This window comes from Rhamphochromis longiceps, linkage group LG6, assembly GCF_057381845.1.
Source record: "Rhamphochromis longiceps isolate RC_006_pf linkage group LG6, R_longiceps_female_GT1.1, whole genome shotgun sequence".
NCBI lineage: Eukaryota > Metazoa > Chordata > Actinopteri > Cichliformes > Cichlidae > Rhamphochromis > Rhamphochromis longiceps.
The window spans coordinates 19,294,129-19,321,010 of NC_140562.1; the positions used below are offsets into that span (position 1 = coordinate 19,294,129).

At 41.3% G+C, this 26,882-nt stretch overlaps 1 protein-coding gene across 6 annotated transcripts in view; it reads left to right on the top strand.

The window, feature by feature from the left end:
* Positions 1–26,882, top strand: part of fbxw7 (F-box and WD repeat domain containing 7) — a 142,445-nt gene that overhangs the window by 106,716 nt on the left and 8,847 nt on the right. For 5 of the 6 annotated variants that reach the window (XM_085409588.1, XM_085409587.1, XM_085409589.1 and 2 more), the window contains 7 exons: positions 12,510–12,592; positions 14,115–14,256; positions 17,181–17,315; positions 19,630–19,753; positions 19,932–20,068; positions 20,686–20,799; positions 25,566–25,747. In XM_085409588.1, the coding sequence (XP_085265714.1) occupies positions 12,510–12,592; positions 14,115–14,256; positions 17,181–17,315; positions 19,630–19,753; positions 19,932–20,068; positions 20,686–20,799; positions 25,566–25,747 (917 nt within the window). Of the gene's footprint in view, positions 1–6,942; positions 7,352–12,509; positions 12,593–14,114; positions 14,257–17,180; positions 17,316–19,629; positions 19,754–19,931; positions 20,069–20,685; positions 20,800–25,565; positions 25,748–26,882 lie in introns of those variants that run through there. The other variant, XM_085409592.1, reaches the window with a different exon arrangement.

Consider the following 26,882-nt stretch of genomic DNA (forward strand, 5'->3'; position numbering starts at 1 on the left):
AAACAGTTGTATTATTTTTTTCCTTAGAATTTCCCAAGAGAGTGCAGCCTAGGCTACTGTTTTGCTTATATTTTACTTATGCTGTGTCACTGCTATTGCATTGTAATGCTGCTGGTACCTGGTAGCAGTACATTCACACTCGAATAGGTAGCTTGTCATCAATGACAGTAGCTCCTTGTAAAAGGAGGATGGAAAGTGCCCTTCATTTTGTTTGCATCTGGCAGGCAGCAGTATTTATTACTGTAACCACTGATGAAACATTGTTCAGTCGTTTTCTTTTAATGTCATCATAAATCATATAACTCCAAGGCCATATTGCCCACCTGTAATATACACAGTGTGGCTGAATAAAAGGCATGTTTATGGAGCCACAGTGAGTTGGTGTGCATGTGATGTACTAAATGTAATTTCAATCCATTTGATACTTTTGACCTTTTAAGTAACATGTTACATTCTAGATGTGCTAGAAGAAAAGTTCATCTTCTCGTAACCATCCATATTTTGTTAAAATCAGCATTGCCATCCAGAGAGCCACGCTGCTACCTTGCCTACTAAATCTTGATGCTAAAGCTTAAAAGAAGGGTAAATGTTCATTATTTGTGCTTAATTCACTGGTTATACCAGACGGTTCAATAGCATCCTCTAATCTCTGATCTCTGATCCGCTTAGATAAAGGTTAAATCTCACTTCAGATGTTTCTCATGCACATTTCCTTTTGAAACCTTTTATTTAGAACAGCAAAGAAGCAAATTACTGCTTTGTTGAAGAGATAAAGAGTAGTATGTGTAGACTGTGTTCCAGATGAGATCAGTATCAGAAGAGGGGAAGTACCAAAGCCAGCTTGACGAGCGAGTTTGTGTAGCAAGTTCAGGTCAAGGCAAGCAACCGAGCCACTGTGAGAATGTCCCCCACACAGTTTGCCGCCACCTTCTCAAGCATATTTGGGGATCCTCAGATGACAGGCGGCACAAATTGGCACTCTCTGATTCATCTAGGATAGGAGAGTGATCATTCTGGACGATTAAAGAGGTTTATTCACTCTGTGTAAATGTTGATGCCAGCCCTGGCCAAGTTTCACCTGGCTCATCTCTCACATTTCCATAACATTCTTTCATTTCTCAATGAGATAGGACAGTCCAGGCTGTATCCACATGCAAAACCCACATAGGCCTATCATGGGAAGAGGATTACAAAGAGAGGGCAACAGTAACACTGACCTTTTTCCTGTACAGTTTGCCTTCACAGGTATGCACACACACACACTTAAGGGCACATTTATTAAGTTATTGGACGGATAAGTTTAATTACTTCAAATGAATGGAGCCAAAAGCTACTTTAAAGCTTTTAAAGCGTCCCTAAATAAATGTTGACACTTACCAGCTACCATTATCATCTAGAGATATACCCATATTTTCAGGTGTTTTGGTTTAACATTTAGTTTTTAATTTTGGGATTCTGGTTTTTGTTTTTGTGTTTTTTAAACTCTAAATGTATACAATCTCACCTTTGGTGCTGGACATCTTGCTCAATATACTTCAGTTCATCTCACTGTTGCCTTGTTAACTTTGTAGCTAGATGTACTGACTGTTCATATCCCTTTAATAACTTTATTTAACAAAACCTGCCTAGCAACAACTCCACAAGATTTTGCTCTCCTGCCTCAGACATTTTCTCTCTGCAGCACTCTGTACAGGGAGTGGCAGAGAAACGGGCAGTATCACCTGTGAATGAGCTGTCGGCACATGTGCAGTGTTTTGGTGGTTGTTGGAGGAGACTGTGCCGTGTAAGAAAGACTCTGTCACCCTATTCTCTTGCAGGGATTTTCCATAGTCTCTGCCATAGTCTGTAACATGGAGTATGAGTATAATATTTTTCAGACAACAAAAAGAGGTAATAAAAATCAGGATCATTAAAAATAAATGCCTCTAATTAAGCTGAAAGACTCGCGTCCTACTCAAACCATGTCAGCAATCACCAATTCCTCCACCCGCTGGCTGAAGCTTGGGATATTCACTGATTGGTACTGACGTGCTTTGGGCACTCTGATGATGGCCTCAGGGTTTAGCTATGATGCCTTTGATTGGACAACATAATGACTGAGAGCATCATTAAGTGGCAAAGCGACACAATTTCAGTCATTGATTACTTTGTCTTCATTGCCTGTGCTCCTATAAAATGAACCCTTTGGGAGAACCAATGAAACTGAGTCCATCTAAAGTTATAGAAGCTGTAGTTTGCCAGGGCGTGCATTTTTCTGCGTCTGTCATTTTCAAACTTCAGAACTGTACTTTTGCTTTATTTTATACATGAAAGAGATTAGCTGATAATGCTTTTTCTGGCACTAAAATTACCACAGTTTACACATAGTTAAAATGTGCCAAGTCTCAATTTTAGAAGTTTGAATGGGGGATTTAGAGGAAAATAGAAAAGCAGTATGTGTAGATTTATTATTTCTTATCAGATGTCATTATGCCCCAGATTTTGGGTTATGTTGCCATTCTTTCAGAGATTTGCGGAGCTGTGAATTAAGAAAGGCTACTGGTCAACTCATTTATAAAGTGTGAACAATTGTTACCCATTTTGGCTTTCAGTCTGCAGATTTCCATCTATTCTGGGTATGTGTTGAGGCCACATTGTCATTTTACCTAAGCACCCACACTAGACCACAATGTTTTCTATGGGGAAATTAGCTGCGTCTGCTATTTCCCTGCAATTGTTTCTGTGGTCAGTGTCAGTTGTACACAAAGGGAGGAGACATTATGGCTGTTGTTTCCAGTAATATTGTTTTATGACAAAACAGGGAGGCTGAACAGAGATCTGGACATCCCAGTTCTGCATGAGATGTAGCACCATTACAGGTTTATCTTTGTAGTTACCTAATGAGAGCAGAAGTGCACAGGAAGTCTGAACTTCTATTGAATAAAAGAATGGCCGCTGTATTCAGGAAGCCTTCCTTTGTGGTGCATGCTTTATCTCTATCTACTTTTTACTGCAAACACCATAGAAAACTATTTTCCTTTTTGTACAAAAATATGAAACTTTTACATGTCTTCTGCTGACCAGGTTATGCTAACTTCATCAACAAGGGAGAAATTCCTCTTTTGGTTCTGTTCATTTGTGAATCCCAAATAAAATGCAGTGTTATTTATGGCCAGTATTTGCTCTTATGTCTTCAGCCTTTATAGTGCATACACATGTGCCTCTGAGGGACAAACACTGGATACTGTCTCTTTGACTGTAATTATTCTCACTTTAGTGTTGGAGCTGTAATATATATTTGTCTTCATGTTCATTGTGATGACCTTTGCCTGTTATTTTCTCAGGGCTCCTCTACTTCTATACATTATAAAATGCTGCATCCACTTCCACTTCTTAAATAATTGCCGATAACTGCAAATACTGACCTCTGTTCTCCATTTATTTTTATTTAAGCCTATTGATGTCACAGGGGAGATGCCTTAGCCTCTTGCTTTAATTTCTTTGTTTTTTTCTTTTTGACCTGAACCCTTCAAACTTGAATGTCTCAGTCGCGTGGGTGGCTGTAGGATATGTTAATTCAACTCCATGCAGATGATGCCATTATTATCCACCACAGAATGCCATGATCCATGATTTCCTTATTCATTAAACCTCCCCCACACAGATTGCATCTGTCCAGTCTGGCATGGGGATCACACTTAACCCATTTGAGGAAAATCTACTGAATGCAGACCCCCTGCTTCTTTTTTTTTTTTTTTTTTTTTTTTGTCCAGAGAAGACAATCGCACAATGACATGACCCCATTTAGTGATGCATCGCTGCCCAAGAAGTATTTTCCTCCTTCAAGTTCACCACCTCACATTAAACATTTTCTCAAGAAAGCCCCTTTCTCCTGTAGTTCAGCTTTTTTCCCACCAACATCTGTTGATTGGAAATCGTTCCAGTCACCAATCCTGCAAAACAGCTGTGAGGCTTTACTTATTACTCCTCTAATTAGTCAGTGTTTCACTTATCACAAAGTGCAGCAATTAAATTATTGTGACAGCTTCCTAATTAAGGATTATTTTTCTCAAATTTTCTGCTTAATTGTTTGGTTTCTGGTGTACATTTTCAATTTCCTTTTTAAGCCCAAGTTGTGCAGATAGTTTGAAAAGTTTAGTTTGAGTCACCAGCAGCCTAACAGCCAGAGATATTTACATATGTACTAAACTTTGTATTTGCATTTGAGAGGCCACAGCTAGAGGGCTTTCATGGCTGTTCCTTAATTCTGTAATTTATGATTAATCTAGTAATTGTTTCAGACTTAAGGCAATGTCTGACATCATTTTAAATGTCAGTATTATGGCCTTGCTTCTAAAATCTGTATATTTTAATGCATATATTAAGTATATACTAATCCAAAGATTATCAAAAACTAGATTGATGGGAAGATCAGACTAGGTAGCCAATCCGAGGATGCTTATCTTACCTGCAGACTTGTACAATATCTGAGGCAATGTGCTAAAAGCTTGGCACCGAAGTTGTCTGTTTATGCACAGTCGAATAACACAGCATTTGCATTTATCCACAAGCATGCTGTGCTAAAATGAAATTACTATTTTTGTACATCTTCCTCTGTTTAAATATTCCAGACCTCCCATCAGCAACTGGCTGATGGGAGGCCTGTAACCTGTTTGTCATTTGTTGATTATAATGAACAAGATTTTTAAAATGCAGTTTGCTTTGAGAAGACGACACCTGCTTTGTGCAGGATTTTGGTTTTGATAAGCAGGAGACTGGTATCAGCAGGGAGGGGGCCTGTTAATGCTTTACCAACTGGCAGAAGGAGAGTGACAAAGGAGGCCACGGACCATTCAAAGGCCACCGTGCAACCCTGCTCGCATACCAAGCACTCCAATGTGCAGTGTAAAGGTTGGGCCGGCCGATAGCATCGAGAGAGCCTTTCTCATGAGAGCCACCTTAAACACACACACACACACACACACACACACACACACACACACACACACACACACACACACACACACACACACACACACACACACACACACACACACACACACACACACACCTCCTAACCGCTTTGTCTCATGCACCCTGACGTCCACTGATTTGAAATCTTTTGTGTTGGTATTGCTGTGGTGTCCTAGTGTCTGTAATGCTTAGATTAGCCAAGTCCCAGTATACCTTGTATAAAACAATAAATCATGTGTCATACAGTACCCTTTAGGCACATTACAATGCAAAATAAGCCTCAAGATGTAACTCGGATTGTGCTAGATTTTTACCAGGCATCTCTTCTTTGCCAGCTTTAAAATTCCCACCTGTGCTAGGTCACTCTGTAATTACAGGTGTAAGCCAGGAGAGTCTGAAAGGCTGCCAGATCTCAGTGCACAGTCACCTGTGAATAGAGCCCATCTCATGACCCTTCATTGTCTCCGCAGTTTCGATGATCTGAAGCTGATGTCGTATGAGGTCAAGTGTTGCAAATGTTGGATACCACTTGAAACGAATGGTGTAGTACAAACTCTGCACCGAGTGTCAAAAACCTTTTTGTAGGAGAAAATGTTGAGAAATCAGAAAGGATTGTCGTGTATGACCAGTCATGTTGTCCAAATTACTCAAACAAATGCATTTGAATGTGTTTATTGTGAACGGCTAAGCAGAGGAGCATCATTGGTTTGTTTACTTGGTTCGGTGTTCCAGTGAGCAGAAATCTCACTGGAACATTGAATGTGTTTTGACAGATTATCTTTACCTGCTCAAACTAAAGCTCCCATTTTAAGGTTGTGGATTTTCCCATCTCTAATCATAGTTGTAAAGCTATCAGCAGTACATAGTGTTTGTAACTGGACAGGTGCAGTTGGCTATTATCTGCCATCCTGAAATGCAAATACTGTCCTGCAGGAAGCAGGTGCAGCAGATATAGATCCATTCACATATTGCCTGATTGGTTTTAATGGCTGACTGTTTTCTGTCATGTGATCTGTTGACAGTCATTTTAATGCAGCAGTCCGGTGCAGAAGCCTATATAGAGCCAAAGCATGTGGAAAGAATATGTTAAATTCCTGTAAAAATCCAAATTACTCAATGGCAATACTGGACATCGGCTTTGGCAGAGGTGTGCGGTCTGAGTGCCTAGTGAGAATTGAACTGTTGCTGGCCAATATTTAGCTAATTTGTTTGTCTTTTATAATGTATACCTTTGGGTATTACTAATATATCAATCACTTGGGTCACTTTTTCTAGGCAGAAATAGCCAATTAAGCTCTCAACGTTTAGGTTTTCTCACATGACAGTGAAATACATGTTGGATTTGTGCTGGGAGTGGAATAAAACGATAGATTAAAGGAAGCAAGGCAAATTGTCACGGGCCAGCTTTTGCACTTTCTGATATTTTAAAATATTAGAATAACCTAAAAATAGCCAGATCATTCACAGCGCTAATATTTAATAAACAGATATTTTGTTACGTTTAATTTAAAATGAAAAATAAAATAAAAATCCCCATTTTTAGTGATGAGAAGTGAGCGGTGTAGTGAGAGGACTTTGACTTTCCATCAGTGCGTAATAAATGTAATCTTCAGTATAATTTGACGCAGAGGATGGCTCCTGTGTGTTTTTGGAGCTTGCAACAAGTGTGTGTGCGTTTGGCGGGGGGTTCCGCCTTTGATGCGACGAGTGAAGACAAGTCCGTATCCCACCTGGTCTCTGTGTGTGTGCTGCATGTCGCCTGCTACGCATATGTCCCCGGGTGCTCCGCTCGCGGACGGATGCGCTGCGCACAGTGTTGAATGCTGGACTGCACCATTCCTGTCGTCTCCAGCGGGGAGGCTGTAATCCGATCCCGTTCGTAGGAGCCGTCGTGCAGCCTGCGAAGAGGAAGAGGGCACTGCTCTGTGCTCTGACGCTTCTCTTCCTGCACTCCTCCCCCTTTCTGCCGAGTATCACCCTCTTTCTCCCCCTCATCTGTTCACTCCCTGCTCGGCGGCGCACAAGCCTCCGGAATCGTCGCAGTGCATTGTTCACCCATCGACCTAGCCCCTTCAAGTCGACGTGATACGACGGAGCTTTCCCCCCTCTTTCTTTCTTCTACTACTTCTTTTTTTTCTTTTCCCCTGCTAATGTCTTTACCGGTGGAATCTACTGCATGCACGCCAGTCCGGTGACGTGCCCGAGCATGTTCACATCAGAGCCAGCGTCGGATTTACCTGAGAGTACACTGCCCTCACACTGTCAGAGCGATCTCGCCGCCGCGCACGCAGATTTGGACTTCACCGATTGTCACTGAGAAGCAAAGGAAAAAGGGGGGGAAACACACCGGATTACAAGGATGGGGTTCTACGGCACTTTAAAGATGATTTTCTACAAAGTGAGTAGGATTTCTTCTCGTATTATCCGCCGTGTCACCTCCGGCACATCCTCATCTTCTCTCCGTGTGTTTGGCTCGCTCTGTCGCCCACATTATCTTTGACGCGCCTCTCGCGGCAGATCGTACGGCCACTGCGGAGGATGGACAGCATTGTAGCAGACCCCCAGAGATGCCTCTTTAATTGCCCAGGCCGTAATGTTGTGTTAGCGTTGCGTTAAAATCTTTTAATACGCTACTAAGCCGTTTGACGTCCTTTCAGTCATAGTAACTTCGGCTGTGTAAATAAACGCCGCCACCGCCGCGGTTCCGGGTGACATTCATCGCGTTGGTGAATTTGTTGTTGCTTTGGGGGTGCTTAATTCTGCAATCCCCGATAAAAATGTGCTTATAATTAGGCGTTATACACTCCTGAATGGAACGAAGCCCCCATTTTATTTTATTTTTTTAAATGTATTTCCCCCCTTACCTCCCATCAGTGTTGGTAAGATGCTCTGCACCTGTACATCAACTGTGGGTCCTCCCTTTCACAGACCCTAGTAGGTGCTTAAGCAATTACACATTTTACGTAATACAGCGCTGATGGAGCACCATGTATGCTTAGGTACATTCAGAAATAAGGGCTTCAAGCTCAGACGCCCAGGTTCCCCTGCAGTCCTGCCCAGTTTGCAGGGTTGTTATGATTGTACATTATGCAGCAGTGGCTATCTCCCACTGACCAAAGTAACTGCTTGAGATGCATGCATGCATCAGTCTGCCTGCATTTGCCTGTTGGAGTAGCCAATTCCCTGACACTGCACTTGCCTCAGGCTCCAACTACAGATAATGGGTCACTGTGTCAGACAGCATGAGGTAGAATATCCTCAAGGATGTTGGGTGTATTATGCTGGATTGCAGCCATAAAAACTGTCCTCTCTTAGCTGGAAAATGCAGAGTACAAACAAACGCGGGAAAACAACAAAAAAAAGCATGAAAGAGAATTTATAATTCAGACAATGTAAACAAATTCGTTAATCGTGTATAATTTTAAAACGCGGTTCAAAATATCCCTTGGGGTGGGGGATTTTTATCCAGTTAATCCTAATAATTGCACGAGAGTCTTGTTAATAGATGAATAGCGCTTCATTGATTTGAATGTTCATGCTCATTTGTATTCTCCATCCATTTTAAGGATGTACTCATTCTCAGATGTATCAGGATTTTCAAGTCATCCTGCAGAGCGCAAATATATTAGTGCTGCTTGCGGGGCTCGTAGTAGCAGACTCTCATTTTTGAGGATGAATTCAAACCCGTGTTTCTGATTTGATTGCAGTTTTGGTCCTGGAAAAACTCCTTCAACTAGCTCTCAGATCCCAAGCGTTTCTGTGCCTCAAATAATGCTGATTGAAATGAGGAGAAACTCTTTGACGAGTGCTTGAAAACACAATTTGAAAAATGAGAAAAGCCTTTTCTCGTGACTGATGCTGCAGGATGTAGTCGCCGTTAAAATGAATCAACACATTATGTAAGAATGATCGCTGTCTTTAAAATATCATTAACTCTCTGCATATCCATCTGTCGTGCTTTTGGCCAGATAGGGACGTGGGGGTGGGGGGGAAGCCAGAGGAAGGAGGGGGACGGCTGATTGGTGGTGATTTACAAACACTGTGTTCTCTGGTTACCTTTTCCCAGGCTGAAGCTGCAGAACAGGCTGGTTACACATTATTTTTTCATGCCCGCATTTAGTTTGAGGTTTTCTTACATGTGTGTGCACACACTCAAAGCCAGCCAGCACTCCCCTCTCTTCTCTCACACTCTGAATCACACACACAAAAAACATACGCGCGCGCACACACATACACACCCTCTGCATGCATTCACACACCCAGGCTCTCCTTGGCTACTGAACTGCCATTGCAGTGAGATCACCACTTTAGGAACAAGGCAGCCAGGTTTAAGAGCCCAGTCTTAACAATCCTGAATATCTTATAAACCCCTTTTTATATTATTCAGCAATCACACAAGCAAAAAATGTAGACAAAGGAAACACAAGCTATGTACCTGCCTAGCTTGGACTACATTTGCATTCTTGTTGCCAAATTTTCGAGTTTCTTTTCTGTACCTCCCCCTCATGAATTACTTCAGGTTTTTATGGTTCCTCCCTATGAGCTTTCAGCGGCTTCACGCATGAGCTGAGTTGTGAGGAAAGAATCACAAATCATTGGTCAGATCACAGTGTGGTCTCCAGCAGGCACCTTACCTGCAGTGCACATTGATGTGCTAATCATGCGCATGTGTTGTATAAGCTCAGACTTTGGTTGCCTGTCGGAAGTTTCAAGGCACAGAGTCTGTAAAGATTCAAAACTAAGGTAGGAATCCGTATCGATCAGAAGTCCATGGCTGCCAGTGCAGATGTGCTGCCGGTGCAGATGTGCTGCTCGTTATTCAGCATTTCTCTAGTCGTGGGCAAATGTTGCTTCCACATTCTTTTTTTTTTTTTCTTCTTTTTTCTTTTTTTTTTGTGTGTGTCACTGTTCTCAACATTCACATGAGCAACCCTCACAGTGAACACACACACACACACACACACACACACACACACACACACACACACACACACACACACACACACACACACACACACACTAAATTATAGTGATAAACAAAAAAACACACATCTTTGAAGAGAAGCATGTAATCATTCCACTGTAGCGCCAGACAGTATGGAGTCAAATGTCCAGTGGTGTTTTCCTGTGTCGCATATGAACTACAATAATACACCAAAAAAAATGCATTGTTTGTGTCAAAGGGGGGAAAAGTTAAATTTACATTTGGTTTCTGGCTTCTACGCATAAACTGCTGCGCCACGAGTACTATAATCTTGTGAGAAAATCATTGATGTTAGAACTGCAGTGATGAGTTCAATAGTAGGGTTAGGAGATGGATTGCCGTTTTTACTTCATAAGAAAACAATCACCCCACACCTGTCATTTGTTTCAATTTCAGGGTTTGTTTTGTTTTGTTTTTTTAATACTTTTGGATGGCTGAGTGAACAAAACACACATTAGCATTTGGCTCCGACATCTTTACACCCATCAGATCCCTGACAAATATTCAGGGATGGGTTTTGGATGTGTTTCAGCCACATGCTGAACAAATACCTTTTCAGAAGTTAGAATTTATGACCTTTTAAATGAAGTCTCTTGTGCTTGGCCTTGCAGTTTTTTGTTTAGTTTTTTTTTTCTTCCTTTTTTAAGCATTACCATTCGCCAGTGTTGACCTAACATGACCCCCTAACCCTGAGCTGTACCTTGAGATTTTAACAGTACTATAACTCTTAGCTGCTCCGCTTATCTTTCTGGTGCTTCAATTGTCAATACTTTATTGGAGATGACTCAAATTAAGAACAAGATATTGTGCATTAGTATATAATATAACTATTTCCCCCCATAACGACGATGAGTTGACGCCCCAGTTAATATCAATATAGATGTAGTTTGACGACCATTACAATGTGTTACATGTTTTCCAAGGGTAGCTCTAGTAGGCTGTATAGGCAGAGATCACATCACTAACCTCCAACTGAATCCCCTCGCCTGAATGTGATGGATTTTCACTAAATGTTTCGACAGGCTGTTTGTGTTTCTGCCTTTACAAGAAAAAGTTCTGCTGCATTTGTGGCAACAAGCACCATCAGCGAAGTGCGGCCACACTTTTGAGTGTTTGATTCTCCCCACCTTCCACACAAAGATCAGGGTCTGTGTATGGATGGGTGAGACGGAGCTGCACCCACTCTTTGCGTGCAGGCTCTCAGGAAGATACAGAGAACCCTCTTCTGCATGGGAGCTAGTATGACTGCATCAAGTCTTAGTCAGTAATGCAACTGGTCAGGTAAAATTTATAACATAACTTTTGCACCAATAATATATTTGAAAGCCGTACTGATGACAACGGGGCGAGAAAATAATAAGCTTATAAACTGATAATGAAAATACTTGTTTCTTGCAGATTTGATGCATAATTAAAGTGCATTTTGATATATATATATATATATTTTTTACGTCATACTTTTGCTGATATTACAAAGGAGCTGGGCTACAAGGATAAGGATCGGAAAAGGATTTGGTTTTGAATCCATGGGTTTACTTTTAAATCTCCAAAAGCCTTCACTGAAATATGAAATATATTTAAATATTAAAAAGAACAAGGCCAGGCTGTTAGATTGTATATTGTTTTGGCCAGACACTAAAAATCAGTGTTCATTTATTCAGCTAGATTGTTTATTCATGAGGGACTGGAGATGAGATGGTGATCACTTGCATGTGTGTTGAGAAGCCTTGCCAAAGAAAGTGGCAGGCATGGGATGAGGAAAATTGGCTTGCCCGGGCCTCTACACAGGCTCCTTTGTTTGCACGGTAGGGTAGGTGGTAACAGGGACTGGGTGGTGTTGCGTACGTGGAGGAGATGGAGAATAATAAAGAACTGACTTGCTTGTTTTTTTTCCTTTTCCTTCTGAATTATTGGCGCATTTCAAAGAATAAACCCTAATACCTGCTTGAGGAACTTGTTATACTTTGTGGTTATTTTGTGCGTACAGGCATGCTTTATCCTTTGAGTTTGGGTGTGAGTGCGGTTACCTATTATTGCATATTATTGGATTTCTGGTTGCTCAGTTCTCTCAATCAAAATTAAACACAGCACAGAAAAACACCTTTTCTGTGATGTGCCATCTCAGAGTGTATGCTGAGCTGTGTCACGGACAGATTGGTCATGTCTCTGTGCTTTGTTATGGCACATGTTAATTATTGAATCTCCAGCCCATGCATAAAAGTTTAATTTTTCCATTTGCATTAAACTTTTGCAAGACTGTGCTGTCTGTATTTTAATATGCAAAAATTCAGACGTTATGCTAACAAAGTCTGTAACTTGCAGGAATAATTTTCTGCTTCCAGCACAGTTTAAAAAAAAAATAGCTCCCTGACCCGTGTCCCTTCTTGATTTTCTTTTCAAGCGCTAATGTCTTAGAACTAAATTGGTTTAGATTTTGTTTCTAAAAGAAAGTTACCAGAATGGAGTTGAATTTATGTCCAAAAGGTTGCCTCTAGCTTTTAAATACAAAATTTCCCACTTTTGTGCTTTCACTGTTACTAAGGTTTTTGTTTCTCCCCTTGTTCTTCCTCAGATGAAGAGAAAGTTGGACCATGGTCCCGAGGTCCGATCTTTCCCTTCAGGAAAAAAGCCCTGCAAAGGTCCAGAGTATCCGAGGTAAGAGAGCTTTTTCTCTCATAAGGCACCCCAGCTATCCACAGACTCATTTTCCCTTGTATTTTTGTTTATCATCTTAGGATCAAAAAGATTATGGTAGAAAATAATAAAGTAAAAATTCTTCCTCCATTGTTTTCATGCTGAACATGTTATAATTGGGACTACCAAGGCAAGCAGTAAAAAATGCCAGGAGGCATAAACAAAGGTTTGCATTGTATATGTGTAAACAGAGGGATGCTCCCTCTTCCATTCTGTCTGCACCATCCAGCCAGCCAGTGGTCCCAGATGTTTCTCTTACCCTGAATATTTAATGCCCGTGTTCACATGTAGCTCCATTAAAATTCAAACTGAACACAGCCACTTAACTGTAAATGTTGCTATGTAACTCGCTCCGTCTCAGCTTCCTCTCCCATTAAAAATGAATCAATAATGAAATCGACCCCCAGCTTCCCATTTTGCTGTCAGCAAGCAGAATGTGAGGCATCGAGGGTGCCCAGTGGATGGCTTCTGCTGCTGCCCTTACATTACAAGGCTACATGGGTACACTTTGAAGTCCTGTGCTGCCTTCCGCATCCAGATACAGCAGGAGACTCTGGGCCTGAATAGAAATATGTGGGACTGTGCACACTTTGAAGTCTGAGTTAGAAATAACACTTGCCATTTTATTAAGTATACATAGCGAGAACAAATGCTCCTCTGCAATAAATCCCGTCTCCGTGAAGGTTGTATTGATCAGTTTTTGTTGAAATGGTTTTAAAGAGGTGTTGATTCATTGTAATGCACATTCTGGAGGTTGTAGCTTGTGCTGCTGAATGGTGATGAATTGCATTGCATTATACAGAGAGGCACTAATTCAGTCGGCACTAATTCAGTCAGACAAGGTGGATATTTATTTTATTTTATTTTTTAAATTGCAATGCTTTTGTGAAGAGTAACTTTTTCTTACTGCAAATAATTATTTTTTTCTGGAAGTAATTACGATGTGATAAAGATGTACTTGTAGAGTTGTTGATTAGCTTGAAAATAATAATCATCAATAATCACAAGTAAATGTCAGTTTAATTGATTTAACCTATGACTTCCCAATAATAACTAAGAACGGATTTAATTAAGAAAATTGCACTAAAGTAAAAAAAAATAAAAAATTAAAATTTGCCTGCAAAATAAAAGCTTGGGCTTGATTGCTGTCATAATTGTCAGAGATAACACAAAAGATGAAAGTTGAATGTAAAAAGGTTTCGTTTTGTTTGTTTTTTTTGTCCATGCCTGATTTGATTTAGCAGAGTTTGCAGCAAAGCTTATTTAAAAAGCCCCTTCATAATGGGCTTCCTGTTATTCTCATTAAGAATATGCTGGGATGTGTAATATTTACATGTGTTTTTCTTAATTGCAGTGACAGCAGTGCTTTTACAGCCTCCACACCCCTACTTAGACTGCAATTTAGTTACGCTATTTGTCTTTAAAGGTCTCATATCAGCATTGGTCTTCAAGATGCTTTGTTTCCTCCCTTTTAAAATTACAGCCCGACGGGAATTGTCCCATGTCCGGCCACACCCACCACATTTGGCCACATCAGAACAGCCAATGGTCAGGGGCAACAGAGACGACGTATCACCTCAATCCAGCCACCCACGGGTCTCCAGGAATGGCTCCGAACATTTCAGGTGAGCGCTCTGGAGTCTTTTTCTTTTTCTTTCTTTTTCCCCACTCTTGGGCGATTCTGAACCCTCGAGGAAAAGCTCATCACAAAGCAGATGTTGCGTCCAATCAATGTTCACTTAGTCTCCGAGATAATTGCTGCCTTGTTGTTGTGGCCCAGCACATTACCATAGGCACTGTAGCGTGGAATTGGGATTAGCCGTACCTGTTCAGACTGAAAAGCAGAGTTATAAGATCACATTAGTCTACTCTACACTTTTTATTTAACCTTTATTTAACCAGGAACTCCCGCTGGGATTAAAATCCTTTTAAAGGAAGTCATGGCCTGTGCTTTTCTTCTTCTTTTTTTTCCCTCTGCGATCCTCTGAAATGGAGACGTTACTTCAGTGTGAATGTCTTCCATGAGCAAAGTTGGCATAAAAACTTTTGTCCTCTTTTTAGCCACTTAAGTAATTAACTGTCATTTACTCTAGAGACTAGCAAAGACATGATGTAATATTATAGTTTACCCCCTATTTATGGTAAATTTCCTATGTTATCATTCTCTGATGGATACAACCTAATAGAGTCATTTCTTTCATGTTAAACTGAAGCGCTAATGACTTCAAGGAAATAGGATGTCATTTAAACATATTAGCCTGGATTGGGCCTCTCTGATTTTCTATATAATGGGTTGCCATGGATTTCATTACCTAAGAGAGTTTAAACCTATTATCTTTGAACAGCAGGGTGAACCCGTGACACCTTGGTGTTTGTTTTACATATATTAGTCCTCAGGCCAGAACATCAGTCTGCTCTCTTTAATCGTACAGCTGAAGCTACAGGGGGATAAACCTCAAGTTCACATTCTGTACATTCCCCAGTCCAGTCCAAGCCTGCATGTAGCTCCCGTTAGTGAGAAACACCTCTTACATACGTGCACCATCACCGACACCTCGCATATCACATCCCAGGATTAGTTGGAGATTTTTTTTTTGTCGAGTTAAATGAGGAATCTGCTGCCACTCGTGTCTTTAGATGAAATGTAAAGATACAACAAGTGGCTACTTACATTAGCTTTGCAGAAAGAGTGGCAACAAAGGGAAACTCTTAAGATGACTGTGTTAAAGGTAACAAAATCCACCTAATGTCTAAAGCTTATTCATTAGCATATCTCCGTTGTTTAATTTGTACTCGAGCAGAAGTGTAAAAACAATGGGCCTCAGTCTTAATTGTCATTGTCATTAGAACTGGTGTAAAAGATCACATGATTGCCTCTTTAGTCTTTATAGCTTGTAGACATCCTCCTTGTTGTAATCTGTTTTGTTCACAGTTGTTGTTTTTTTAAAGAAAGTTTAGTTTGAGGGGCTGTATGAGAAGCTTGGACTGTTTTTTGAGTCGTCCGGGGGTTTGTGTTGCCCAGGTCTGGTCTACGGACACTTTGTCAAGCTTAAATTAGAAAAAAGCATCTTTGAAAAACACTGCAGGCTGTAGTTTGAAAGTTTACTGGACAAAAAGGTTCTCAGCACTGGTTGGGAACTGTGGAGCTCTGGTGTTCAGGTTTCTGTGGGAGTGCAAATTATCAGTTGTGAAAACACATAAGTAGCTGTTGCACAGCCCCCTCCCTCCCTCTGTCAGGGAGGGGGTCTCTTAACTGCCTGATTAGCTTTAGAACCAACACCTCTGGCTAAAGCTTTTAGCTGCCAAATTACAGGTGGTTTGCGTATGCCAGATTTTCCACCCTGCCTCGTAGCCTGTAATCATTGTCTGGATTTCAGTGCTCCACAGAGGGGAAAACAACTATGACTGTGGGGTCCAACATACGGTTAGAGAGCTGCTCAGCAGTAACTGAATGTTCAAGCAGAAGAAATAAGCATGCTGACTACTAATAATGGTCTTGATGGAGTCTAGTTCCTCGTATTCACATTTTCCACTGCTGGAAATATGCAGGTGCCTCGAGCAATCCGGTGCTGCAGTGGAGGGCACGTAGGGAACATTAAGGTGTCAGGCATCCTGCACAAGGAAGGATGCTTCCAAGGCGCTCCAATCCAAGTTCAGACTTGGAAGAAAAACGTACACAAGAACACGTAGGCGTCATTCTGTTCCCACAATGCCCCAATGCTGTTTTCAATTTGTGCTACTTGTGGATGTATACGAAATATGCTGCTGATGGTGTTAAATTAGTCCACTGCCAGGTGGTTTAGAGCAACCAGACAAAGAAAAAGGCACACAATTCAGAGGAACAGACCGAAATAAAAGCAGGGAAGGTACCTGTAATCTTTGTAAAAGTAGCAGGGACAGTTATTGTGGTTGGATAAATAAAAGCAAAGTTCATAAAATCACTTTAAAGTCATATTATTTTAACATAAACCTTCGGTTCCTCTGGGTAATCTCTTAACTTGCCTCATAGCTTTGGCTGCAAAGAAATGTTTTTACAAGTGGGTCACTGTTTTCTTTCCTCATGCACACAATCCTGTATTTAAATTGAAGGAAGAAAAAGCTTTGCATCTGTTTTATGGGAAACCAAATGCATTCAACACATTCATTAGGCTTCAAGGTAAATTACAAGAAAACTCCATAAAGCTCCTCTTTTTTTATGTTGCTGCAAAGTCATCAAATCCTGCTAGAAGCTCTGTAAACCCTAGATTTAAAATTAACTTCTTGTCATACATTTTTTTCCCAAGCATAATACATAATGTAGCGGCGAGGGAGAAAGTTTTGATCTAAAATAACATTACATTTTGCTGTGATGTTCTGTACATGACTGACACCATTGCACCTCTGGTGTTTTCTACTAAATTGGCCTTTTTTTCCCCATTGACCCAGGCTTCGACTTTGAAACAGCCACATTTAATGGTTCCCGTCTTCAAAGTAAAGTCATTTGAATAATTTCAATTTTCTCTCTCTTTGTGTTTGTGTGTGTGTGTGTGTGTCTCTGTCTGTCTTCCAGAGCTGGACTGGCCCAGAGAAGCTGCTGGCGCTGGATGAGTTGATTGACAGCTGTGAGCCCACACAAGTGAAGCATATGATGCAGGTGATCGAGCCGCAGTTTCAGCGAGACTTCATCTCCCTGCTGCCCAAAGAAGTGAGTTCCCCTCAAGCGCCTCGCCCCCTCTGCCTCGGCTTCCTGTGTATTCTGACCTGAACTCCCACAAGAAGCTTTTATATTTGTTCTCGAATGAACACACCTCAAAAAGACACAAGGCAGTCGTCTCAGCCTTGATCGTCCGTCGGTCTTCCCTCGCATCATTTTAGGGCATCCATAGTGGGTGTCTTGCTTTTTGCTCTACATCATAACTGACAAAACAAACAATGTAAAGTGGCACGCTGATAATGTGACATAGGGGATTCTTAACAAATCGGCCTCAATTTGCTGAAGCTTGTGTAGCAGATCAGAGACTTCACACCTTGTCTGGCAGGTGTCAGGATTGAGGGTGGGTGGGGGTAGCGTGGAGAGTGAGGCAATAGGATGCAACATTTCAAGGTGTTGGTGTCACTTGCTCTAAAGCCAAATATACAAACAGCTTTATGTGTGTTTGCACCGGTACATGAGACCTCTCCTTTCATTCTGTTTCTCCTTAAAAGAAAAATGAGCAAAGAAACCAAACAACAACAACAACAAGCGGCTTTGACTTCTTTTGATAATCCCACCTCTCCTCTTAGATCCAGCTCCAGGAAAAATATTAGGTGTGGCTGTCAAGTAATTTTAGCAGGACGGTCCCTGTGGGTTACACTTGAGATACAGTCGAAATTGAAACTATGAACAGATTCTGCAGAAGGCTGAGTGTCAGACTTTAAAAGCAATTTGAGATTGATTTGTAAAACTATTAAAATATCCTCTGGCCTGTAATGATGGCCGGCTTAGATGGGCTTTGGGGTGATTCAGGTATAACGGTGACTTGAAGTAGACCTAACTGTGTAGTGTAACACATTTTAAACCAAGGAGAAGAGATGATTGAACAAATTAAGACTTACTTTTGACTGATTAATTTTGTGTGGATGAATCTAGCATATTAATTCACTATAGCTGAATAGAGTATAGACAGATTCTCAGTCACTATTATGGATCCATCATTAATTAAAATGGAGAAGACAACTGATTAATTGGCTGTGATGGAAAAGCAATACGAGCACATTACTTTGAGCTGTCAGAAATTATATATGATGACGACTTTACATTTTTCCCTAAACTTTTCAGATCAATAATAATTGACAGCTGGAGACCATCCTAAGTAATTTGACTCCATGCTGATGTTCGTGGCAACACACCTGAATTTGTTACTCTGTCGTGGGGTCGCTGTCATCTCATATTGTTGTCGGATAATGAAAGAACAATATTTACACAGCAGCTTACGCCTCATACTGTCAAATGAACCCGTAATCCTTTTTTATGCAGATGCACAACAATCTCTTGACCTAACAGGTGATCCAGCTCATTGCTTTTGTGCAAATATATATGTATTTGAATTTGATTGTTAGTGGAACAAGAAAGCAGGTGACTATCTTTCTGGTTTATGCTCATTTGGTTCAATGAGCTGTAGCATTGTACCTGCGCTGAGAAGCTCAATGTAAAAATTTTTACAGACATGTCGACTCATCTCAACGACTGTTGTACAAGCTACACTAATTATCCTGCATTTGTTTTCTTAGATTTTTTTCTCCCCCTTATTCCTTTTTATTCTCCTATATTTGTTCAGCACATCCACACTAGAACACTTTAATTTTATCATGTGTGCTGCGTTTATGCCTAGAACCCACACCATGTCACAACTTTAAACCCTGAAATGGACTTTTGGGGGATAGTTTTAGTTTGAAAAGTCATTAATGTGAGTTTGGATGGACAGAAACGGGACTTCTGGAAACAATCATCCAGGTTTTCATCTCACAAGACTAAAAAAGTAAACCTGTCATCTTCTGCTTTTGGCTAATCCCATTAGCTTCAATCTCACCCTATCCCTAGCATCCTCTTCTCTCACACCACCTCCTGCATGTTCTTCACTACATCCATGAACCTTTTTTGCGATCTTTCTCTTATCTTCCTACCTGGCAGTCTTCCTTTGTCCAGTATGTTCACTATCCCTCCTCTGCACATGTCCAAACCGTCTCAGCTTTGCCTCTCTCTTTGTCTCCAAACAGCTGAACCTGAGCTGTCTCTCTAATGTACTCATTTCTAATCCTGTCTCTCCTGGTCAAGCTGTAAACTCTTAGTCTATTCTTCTTGGTCAATATATGATGTACATTTAATGTACATCATATATTGACCATTAGGTTATTGAAAATATGTTATGTATGTCACCTTAAACTGTTGTTTACATCAACTGTAGAAAGTTATAGCTTCTTTTTCCTCCCCCCATTACTGCTTTACACCTTTCACATTGCTCGTCCTTGTCTTTCAACAGCTGGCTTTATACGTGCTGTCATTCCTGGAACCGAAGGACCTCCTCCAAGCAGCACAGACGTGTCGCTACTGGCGCATCCTTGCAGAAGACAACCTGCTGTGGAGGGAGAAATGCAGGGAAGAGGGTGAGCCTAACTGTTTGCAACAGATGCAGGCAGACAGACACTATGCGGTCGCCCAGCGGGAGCAGTCTGAAGCGACTGCTGTGCTTAGAATTGTGGTTATTCCTGTTTGGAAAAATGCACTTTTATTGAAAAACAAGGACATTTTAGTCCAACTGGCTTCTTTTCTACCTTCTCACAGGTATCGATGAGCCCCTTACCCTGAAGAAGAGAAAAATTGTCAAGCCTGGCTTCACTCACAGCCCCTGGAAGAGTGCCTACATCAGGCAGCACAGAATAGACACTAACTGGAGGAGAGGGGACCTCAAATCACCTAAGGTAGCTTTTCTTTCAAACTTAAATTCCCCACAGGTTAGAGGAGTTTTACAGATCTGATCAAATGGCCTTGAGGCACAGAAAGATGGTTCAATAAGAGTCTGAAGTGTTAAACTGATGGAAAGTTAGTGAACAGTCAGGTTTGTGCTCCCAGGTATTTGTTTGGAATATTAATTGAGCTGGAGCACAGGAAAATCTTATTCTCCTTCACATTAAAGACTCGCCGTCTCTTTTACCTGTTCAGAAGCTTCTCATAGAGCATGACCAGCATGCTGAAGCTCATCCTTAATGGACCTTGTACACTGTAGCTGTTTGTGAAACGGCTGCAGGTCATTTTAGGCCGCGACTGGCATAAATTAGTTCCCCACGCTCGTTATAGTCCTTTGCATATGCAGTGTGCCCTGTCAGTTGCTGAGCTCGCAGTCCTGTGACCCACTAGCTGAGACTGAATGTATGCAGCACTGCTTAAAGCGCTGTGTACACCTGCAGCACTTGATGACATTTTCACTTTGATGCATAAGAAGTGTTACTGTCAGCATCATTATTTGCGTTGTCATTCCACATCAAATCTTCCTCCGTGCCCTTCCCGCTTCATCTCTTTTCATGTGTCCCATTTAAAGGTGCTCAAAGGCCACGATGACCATGTGATCACCTGCCTCCAGTTCTGTGGCAATCGCATCGTCAGCGGCTCTGACGACAACACGCTGAAAGTCTGGTCAGCTATCACAGGAAAGGTAAGAGTTGAATACTGTTACATTTTGGATGTACGCAGAAGAGAAGGGAGGCAGGCACTAATATGAATAATGGGCTGTTTGCTTAATCATACTACTTTTTACACTCATTGATTAGAAGTGAAGGTAACAACTGTGTTGAATTGATTTAAATACTGTATCTTTAGTGCTCCCACTGATATAATTTTGCGTTACACTACCACATAAAAATCTTCCTGGGAAGACTGCTTTCTGTCCCAGTCTCTCCTCTCTTATATTTATCTATTTTGCAGACTTGTAACACAGCCCATGTCCACACGCGGTGTTAGTATTCATAGCTGAAGCTGGTGCAGACACACAGGCGTTGTGCTGCAGCTTTACGCTGTGTATTAAAAAGAAAGGCAGTGGTTGCTCTGTGATATTGGAGAGCGCTTTACAGATCGTGGTAAATCACAACACTTTCATGCCTCAATGCTGGACTCCTTTCTCAAAAGAAGTTTTCACAAAAAGTCCTTCATTATTTCTCTTCCCAGTCTATCCCTTTTGCTTTTTTTACTCAGATAAATGACATAAGGCTGGGCTTGAACTTGGTCTTTAAAAATGAAAACTTTCAAAGAAAAACCTCTCAAAGGGGGAAAAAAAAAGATGTTCTGCATGATCACAGTGGGGCGTTTCGGCCTCACTTTCACATGTAAAAGAGTTGAGTTTGCTTTTCATTGCTGCGGAGATTCGGCTGAACACATAAAGTAAAGTTGGCTCTCTCCCAACTGGTGATTACATGCATATCAGTCACAGTCACATTTGCTGATCTGAACAGATCTCGCCAAGGTCATCCGATAGGCATGGAGCACAGTTTGGCTCTCCTACACCCAAAGACTAATATCTGGATGACAGGTTGCTGAATTATAGCTGCAGTAGCTCCATATTGGTGGTGGAAGCCTGTGATGAGTCACATCACCAGCAGGCTCTAAAGCCCCCCCCCCCCCAAACCCACCCTGCATTCAGAATGACATCACAGACAGAGGTTATTGTATGCGCTTTCTACAATGCTAATCTGCCTCAGGATTGTTTGTTTACATTAGTCATGAAGGCGAGATGAGCCTAAATCCGTGTTTGGTTGCTGTATTCAGAGCACACATTCCCTCTGTGGATTTCATCTCTTTGCCTCCTTAGCTCTCAGCACCACAGAGAGTGAATCCCTCACTGGAGAGGAATGGACAGTTAAGCCGAATCTACCATTTCGGTGAAGTGGCTGTCGATGCCAGTAAAACTGTAAAGTAAAAATACAATGAGATTACCGGCCCCTGGATTTGTTTTTTCTCCCTGCTGTCAGAATTCTTTATAGTCTTTGCCAGCTTATTTGAAGACTTGATTGCTACTTTTTCTTAGTCCGTCTCTGAGATGCAGGTCTGTAAAGTGGCTGTCAGTGATCTTGAAGTGTTACACAGCTTACAATGGCTGCTGTAACTACCAGTGTTCATATCAATATCATTTCTCTTGTACTTTTTTTTTTTTTTTTTTTTTTTTTTTTGGTGGGGTGGGGTGGGGGGGTTGTCATATTGCACGTCTCCCAAGATTGTAGCCATTATCTTTTCTCTGTAATTTTTTTTGTAGTAATTTATTTTAATTTCCTGCACCTTTTTGTAAACAAATCTTTCAACTTCAGCAAAGCACAGTCACCCAGTCTCTACTTCTACAGCCCTGCCACTTAACTCTTACTGAGACCTGGATCAATAAGAGACTGCAGCATGGTGATCAGCTGAGATGAGAAACTGTGATTGTGTTATACTTTTTTTTTATATATATAAATCATGCTCTGAAAGGACGGTATGTTTGATTCGGGGTCAGAAGTAGTCCCTCAAATCAGTAATGACTTTGGTGACTGATTATAGATTACAAAGGTAAATTGGCTCAGAGATCAGTGTGGTTACCTTTTCTCCAGGAGAGTGCAGAGATCCACCTGCAGCAGCATGCTTTGCAGGTGGGTGATTTAAAAAGTCGGGATGGGAAAAGAAATTGGTCACTGCGTAGACAATTTGTGCCAAAGAGAGACCACTATTAACGCTTCCCTTCCGTTTGTGCTCCTCTGCCTCAGAAACATTGCCTCCACTTTAGAGGCATCGGTACAGTTCCCCTGTGATGAGATACTGTGGGGTGACTCAAAGGCTGCTGCATTCAAAATGTTCTCAGTGTTGTCTTTACACCAAATACTGCATCCGATCAGATGTTTCCATCGGCTGTTTAATGAATCTGTTGACAATACCCTCTTCTCTCCCAGATTTGTTTGTGAATTGTGTATTTTTCAAACTCATTAGGTATTTTTTAGCATAGAAAGTGTGCATTAGATTAATAAGCCTCATTTGCATGAGCATGGCCTAAATTTTTAATTGCTCAACAAATATTCATCAGATGCAGTTACTCCAGCAAAAATAGAGCTTTAACAAACACCACAACCAGCATTTGCCTTTTCATCTTTGCAGCTAGTTTTGTCCTGCCCCTCGATTCATCTTGTTATGTAAAACACGGCGACTTGAACCCGTTCTGTGAGGTAATCAGGGAATTATTATATGAGAATATTTTATATAAAGACTTCCACACCTGGAACAAAACTGGGTTGCTAGCTAGTAATCAGGTTAGACAGTGGGTTTTATTTATGGTGGAAGTACTGCAAGAAGCAAGCAGTGCTTAAATTTTAAACAATATAACATTATCTGCTGGATCTTGGAGACGTGTGGTCTGGCAGATCTTCAAAGCTTCTTTTTCCTGCTGAAGAAACTGTTGCGTAGACGGTTCTTGAAGGCTTCGTCTTTGGCTGGATGGACCTTTGTCTTTGCTTGTCTCCAGCTTCAGCCGGGGACGTCAATCTTCCATCCAAGCACACAAACAAACACATCTTGCTGCTTCAAAGGTGGCTACCTTGTGCTTAACAGAGCAGAGTGTGTCCTTGGTGGTGCCTGTCAGAGGCAGCCTCAGCTGTCAGGCAGATTTAAGATGGCAGAGCTGCGGACTACCGTCGTATTCAGGGAGAGGTGTCCTCTGCGAGACGCTTTAGCCGCATTGACACGCGTCCCCTGTTTTTAACTGAAAACAAGGGGAGATCCACAGATTAGAGGTGGCTTTGGGAACTGTTAACAGACTGATTAGCGAGCATCTGAAATCATTCATTAAATGAAAGTATGGATTATTTCTCCATGTAGATCAACCTGTATCAAGATTCTTATCCTCAGCTGATTGAATATTGTGCATTCATAATGAAGCCTCTTTTTTTTTTTCTCTCTCGCTCTTTCTGTGGAGGAAGCACCGTGTGATTACCCATACTTATGTGACACGTCTGTATTATCCACTTAGTACTTGGAGACAAACAGTAGATCAAAACCATGTCATCAAATCATCAACACAAGGAAAAGGCAAGTAAGAGAGGGGAAGAACACATTAGTAAGACTCTGTTCGCCTGCCGCTTTGGTTATGCGTTTCATAGTCTATCTTGAGACATTTGTAACCTCTCGTTCCTCTACTGTCAAACAGTCAAGTATGGAAATGAAACTATAGCCGCAGTAATCTCTTAATCATCTGGTATCAGGCTATAATTATCTGATGGCTTCACCTGAGCCAGTTTATTTTAACCTTTGCTAAGCATTAGTTGAACCCACATTGAGCCCTACATGTGGCCCACATTTTCTCATATTTGAGGTCTTGAAAGGTGGGCTGTTCAATACAAAGGGAAATCTCCTGCATTTGTCTTTCAATGAGGCCAGCTCTCAGGTTGCTAAAGCGGATACTCCCCCGCCACAGTTTTTAAACCAAGACGAGATCTGAAGCAAATGTAAAGCATTGTATGAAAACCCTCATGTGTTTAAAACGGGGGGAAAAAGGCAGGCCTTCACACATTCATTAAACGAGCGCTAATCTTCTTTCATTCTTTGGAACCGGCTTATTTTATGTTTGTTTCACAGACAGATAAAGATGCCTAAGCCCTTCATTTCAGATATTCTCTCTTCCCACGTAGTGTTTGAGTAGGCTTTAATCACACTCTCGTTCTTGGAGGCTTTGATTTATGGGAAAAATCCTGCATTATTGTATCCCCAGCGTGATGCAATAAACTGCAGGCCTGTAGTTGAGTGTTACGCAGCAGTATCGCTCATTCATCACTAATGGAAATTAAAATGTGTGCACAAACACTGAAAGTAATCCTCAGGATACAACGCAGTTTTCTGGGGGGTTACATTTCAGTGGCAGACTCCACTCTAAACCTGACATGAGCACAGCAACTGCAACTTCTACAGTTTTTTCCTCCCTAAAAGAATTTAAATTGAATGAGTTTGGGAGGCTCGAATGGGACAAACTGCTTGGACATAGATTGAGTTGATCAGAAAGATTTCCATAAGTGCTGTAATCAATAACTAATCTCCTGTCCCTAATGAGGATGAATGGAGACATTTTAGTGAAGACTGTCATCAACCCTTCCTGCAAATGATTTGGCCACTTTCTGAAACTTACGTTAAATCTTGTGCAGAGCTCTGGGAGGTTTTGTCCCAGCACGACAGCAGCAAGTGTGGACTCAGTTTTTCCTTACTGTAAAATGTCAAATTAAAATTTTTCCCCCCTGAAGGCAGCGAGAGGGCATGCAGGAAGAGAAAATCCCAAATGAGATTTTATGAATTCTTAAGCTGAGCTTTGATATGTATGAATGCCATCACCCCAAATGCCTTTCAAATGAACTTTTCTAACATCAGAAGTCTGTACTGTCCATCAGGAATCCTGATCAAGACTCTCCTTCTTCTCCTCTTTAGTGTCTGCGGACATTGGTGGGCCACACAGGGGGCGTGTGGTCATCCCAGATGCGAGACAACATTATCATCAGCGGCTCGACTGATCGCACACTCAAGGTCTGGAACGCAGAGACGGGAGAATGTATCCACACCCTCTATGGGCATACCTCAACAGTGCGCTGCATGCACCTACATGAGAAAAGGTACGGAGCAGCTCACTGCTGTGCTTTAAGCCCAAGCTTGAAGGCTCTATGATGCTTTCGATGAGATGAAGATTTGCCCGATCAGTCTTGAGCTGAAATGAGTAGAAAATGTTTAGCCTTTTTTCAGGCTAAACTTATCAAATACTACCAGGTTCCACTAATTGTTGCTTTCATCGCTCGTGTGTGATATTAAACTGATTTTCTTTGCGTTTTAGATAAACAGAAAAGCGTTTTGTGCTATTGATATAGCAATCTCTGAAAATAATAGTTTTGTTAGTGTCATCCTTAAATGGGTCAATTTTAGTATTGTAGTGAGCTTTGCCAATTGTGTACTGCTGTGTGAAACTGTGCGCCTTCCTGTTTAAGAAATTGTCATGTTTTATTTAACCCTTAGATGTTGTTTTTCTTCAAAATCTTTAAAAGTTGTAATATATTCATATTCCAGGTATTCCTCATAAAATGTTTGTAACATGAGGCCATTTCTATTTTTATTTATTTTTTCATTAATTAAAAAAAAATGCAGTTTTTGTATCACTACCCCGCTCTTCCATAAGTGGGGTCAAAAATGACCCCAAGCAGTTCCTCTGGAATCTTCTATGAAACTTTCATTCTTAGCAACTCTGACTGTCCCACTTACACTTCTGATGGATCAAGAATTCATTTTTACACAGTAACAGACATGATTTATAGTCAGGGCTGCACATAAGTGGTCCGCAGGTGTGCATTCGGTGTCAAAATAAAAGTATTCCAAGAAATTCCGAGAATATGCGCTTCTTTTGCGGTGGAGGAACACCAAAGTAATTGCTTACGGAGCTTGCTTCTTCGACATCTTTAAGAGTTCTGAACAAATGTCTGTCCTCCTCCAGATTATCTTATGTACGCAAACGCGCGTTGCAACTTGTTATCTGGTGCGTGTCTTTTATTTTGACAGCGAATGCGCACCTGCGGACCATTTATGATGTATTTTTTTTGTTTGTTAAATATCTAAAGTAACATGGCTGCCATGAGGCCAGCTAGAATCCCTGTGGCCCTACAAATGATCCAGGCTCATTGGAGGAAATGGATATTGAGTCTAACAGGATGAATTAGACGGCCAGGGCTTGCACCTGGGTTTAGTACTGTCTCCCCAATAGAT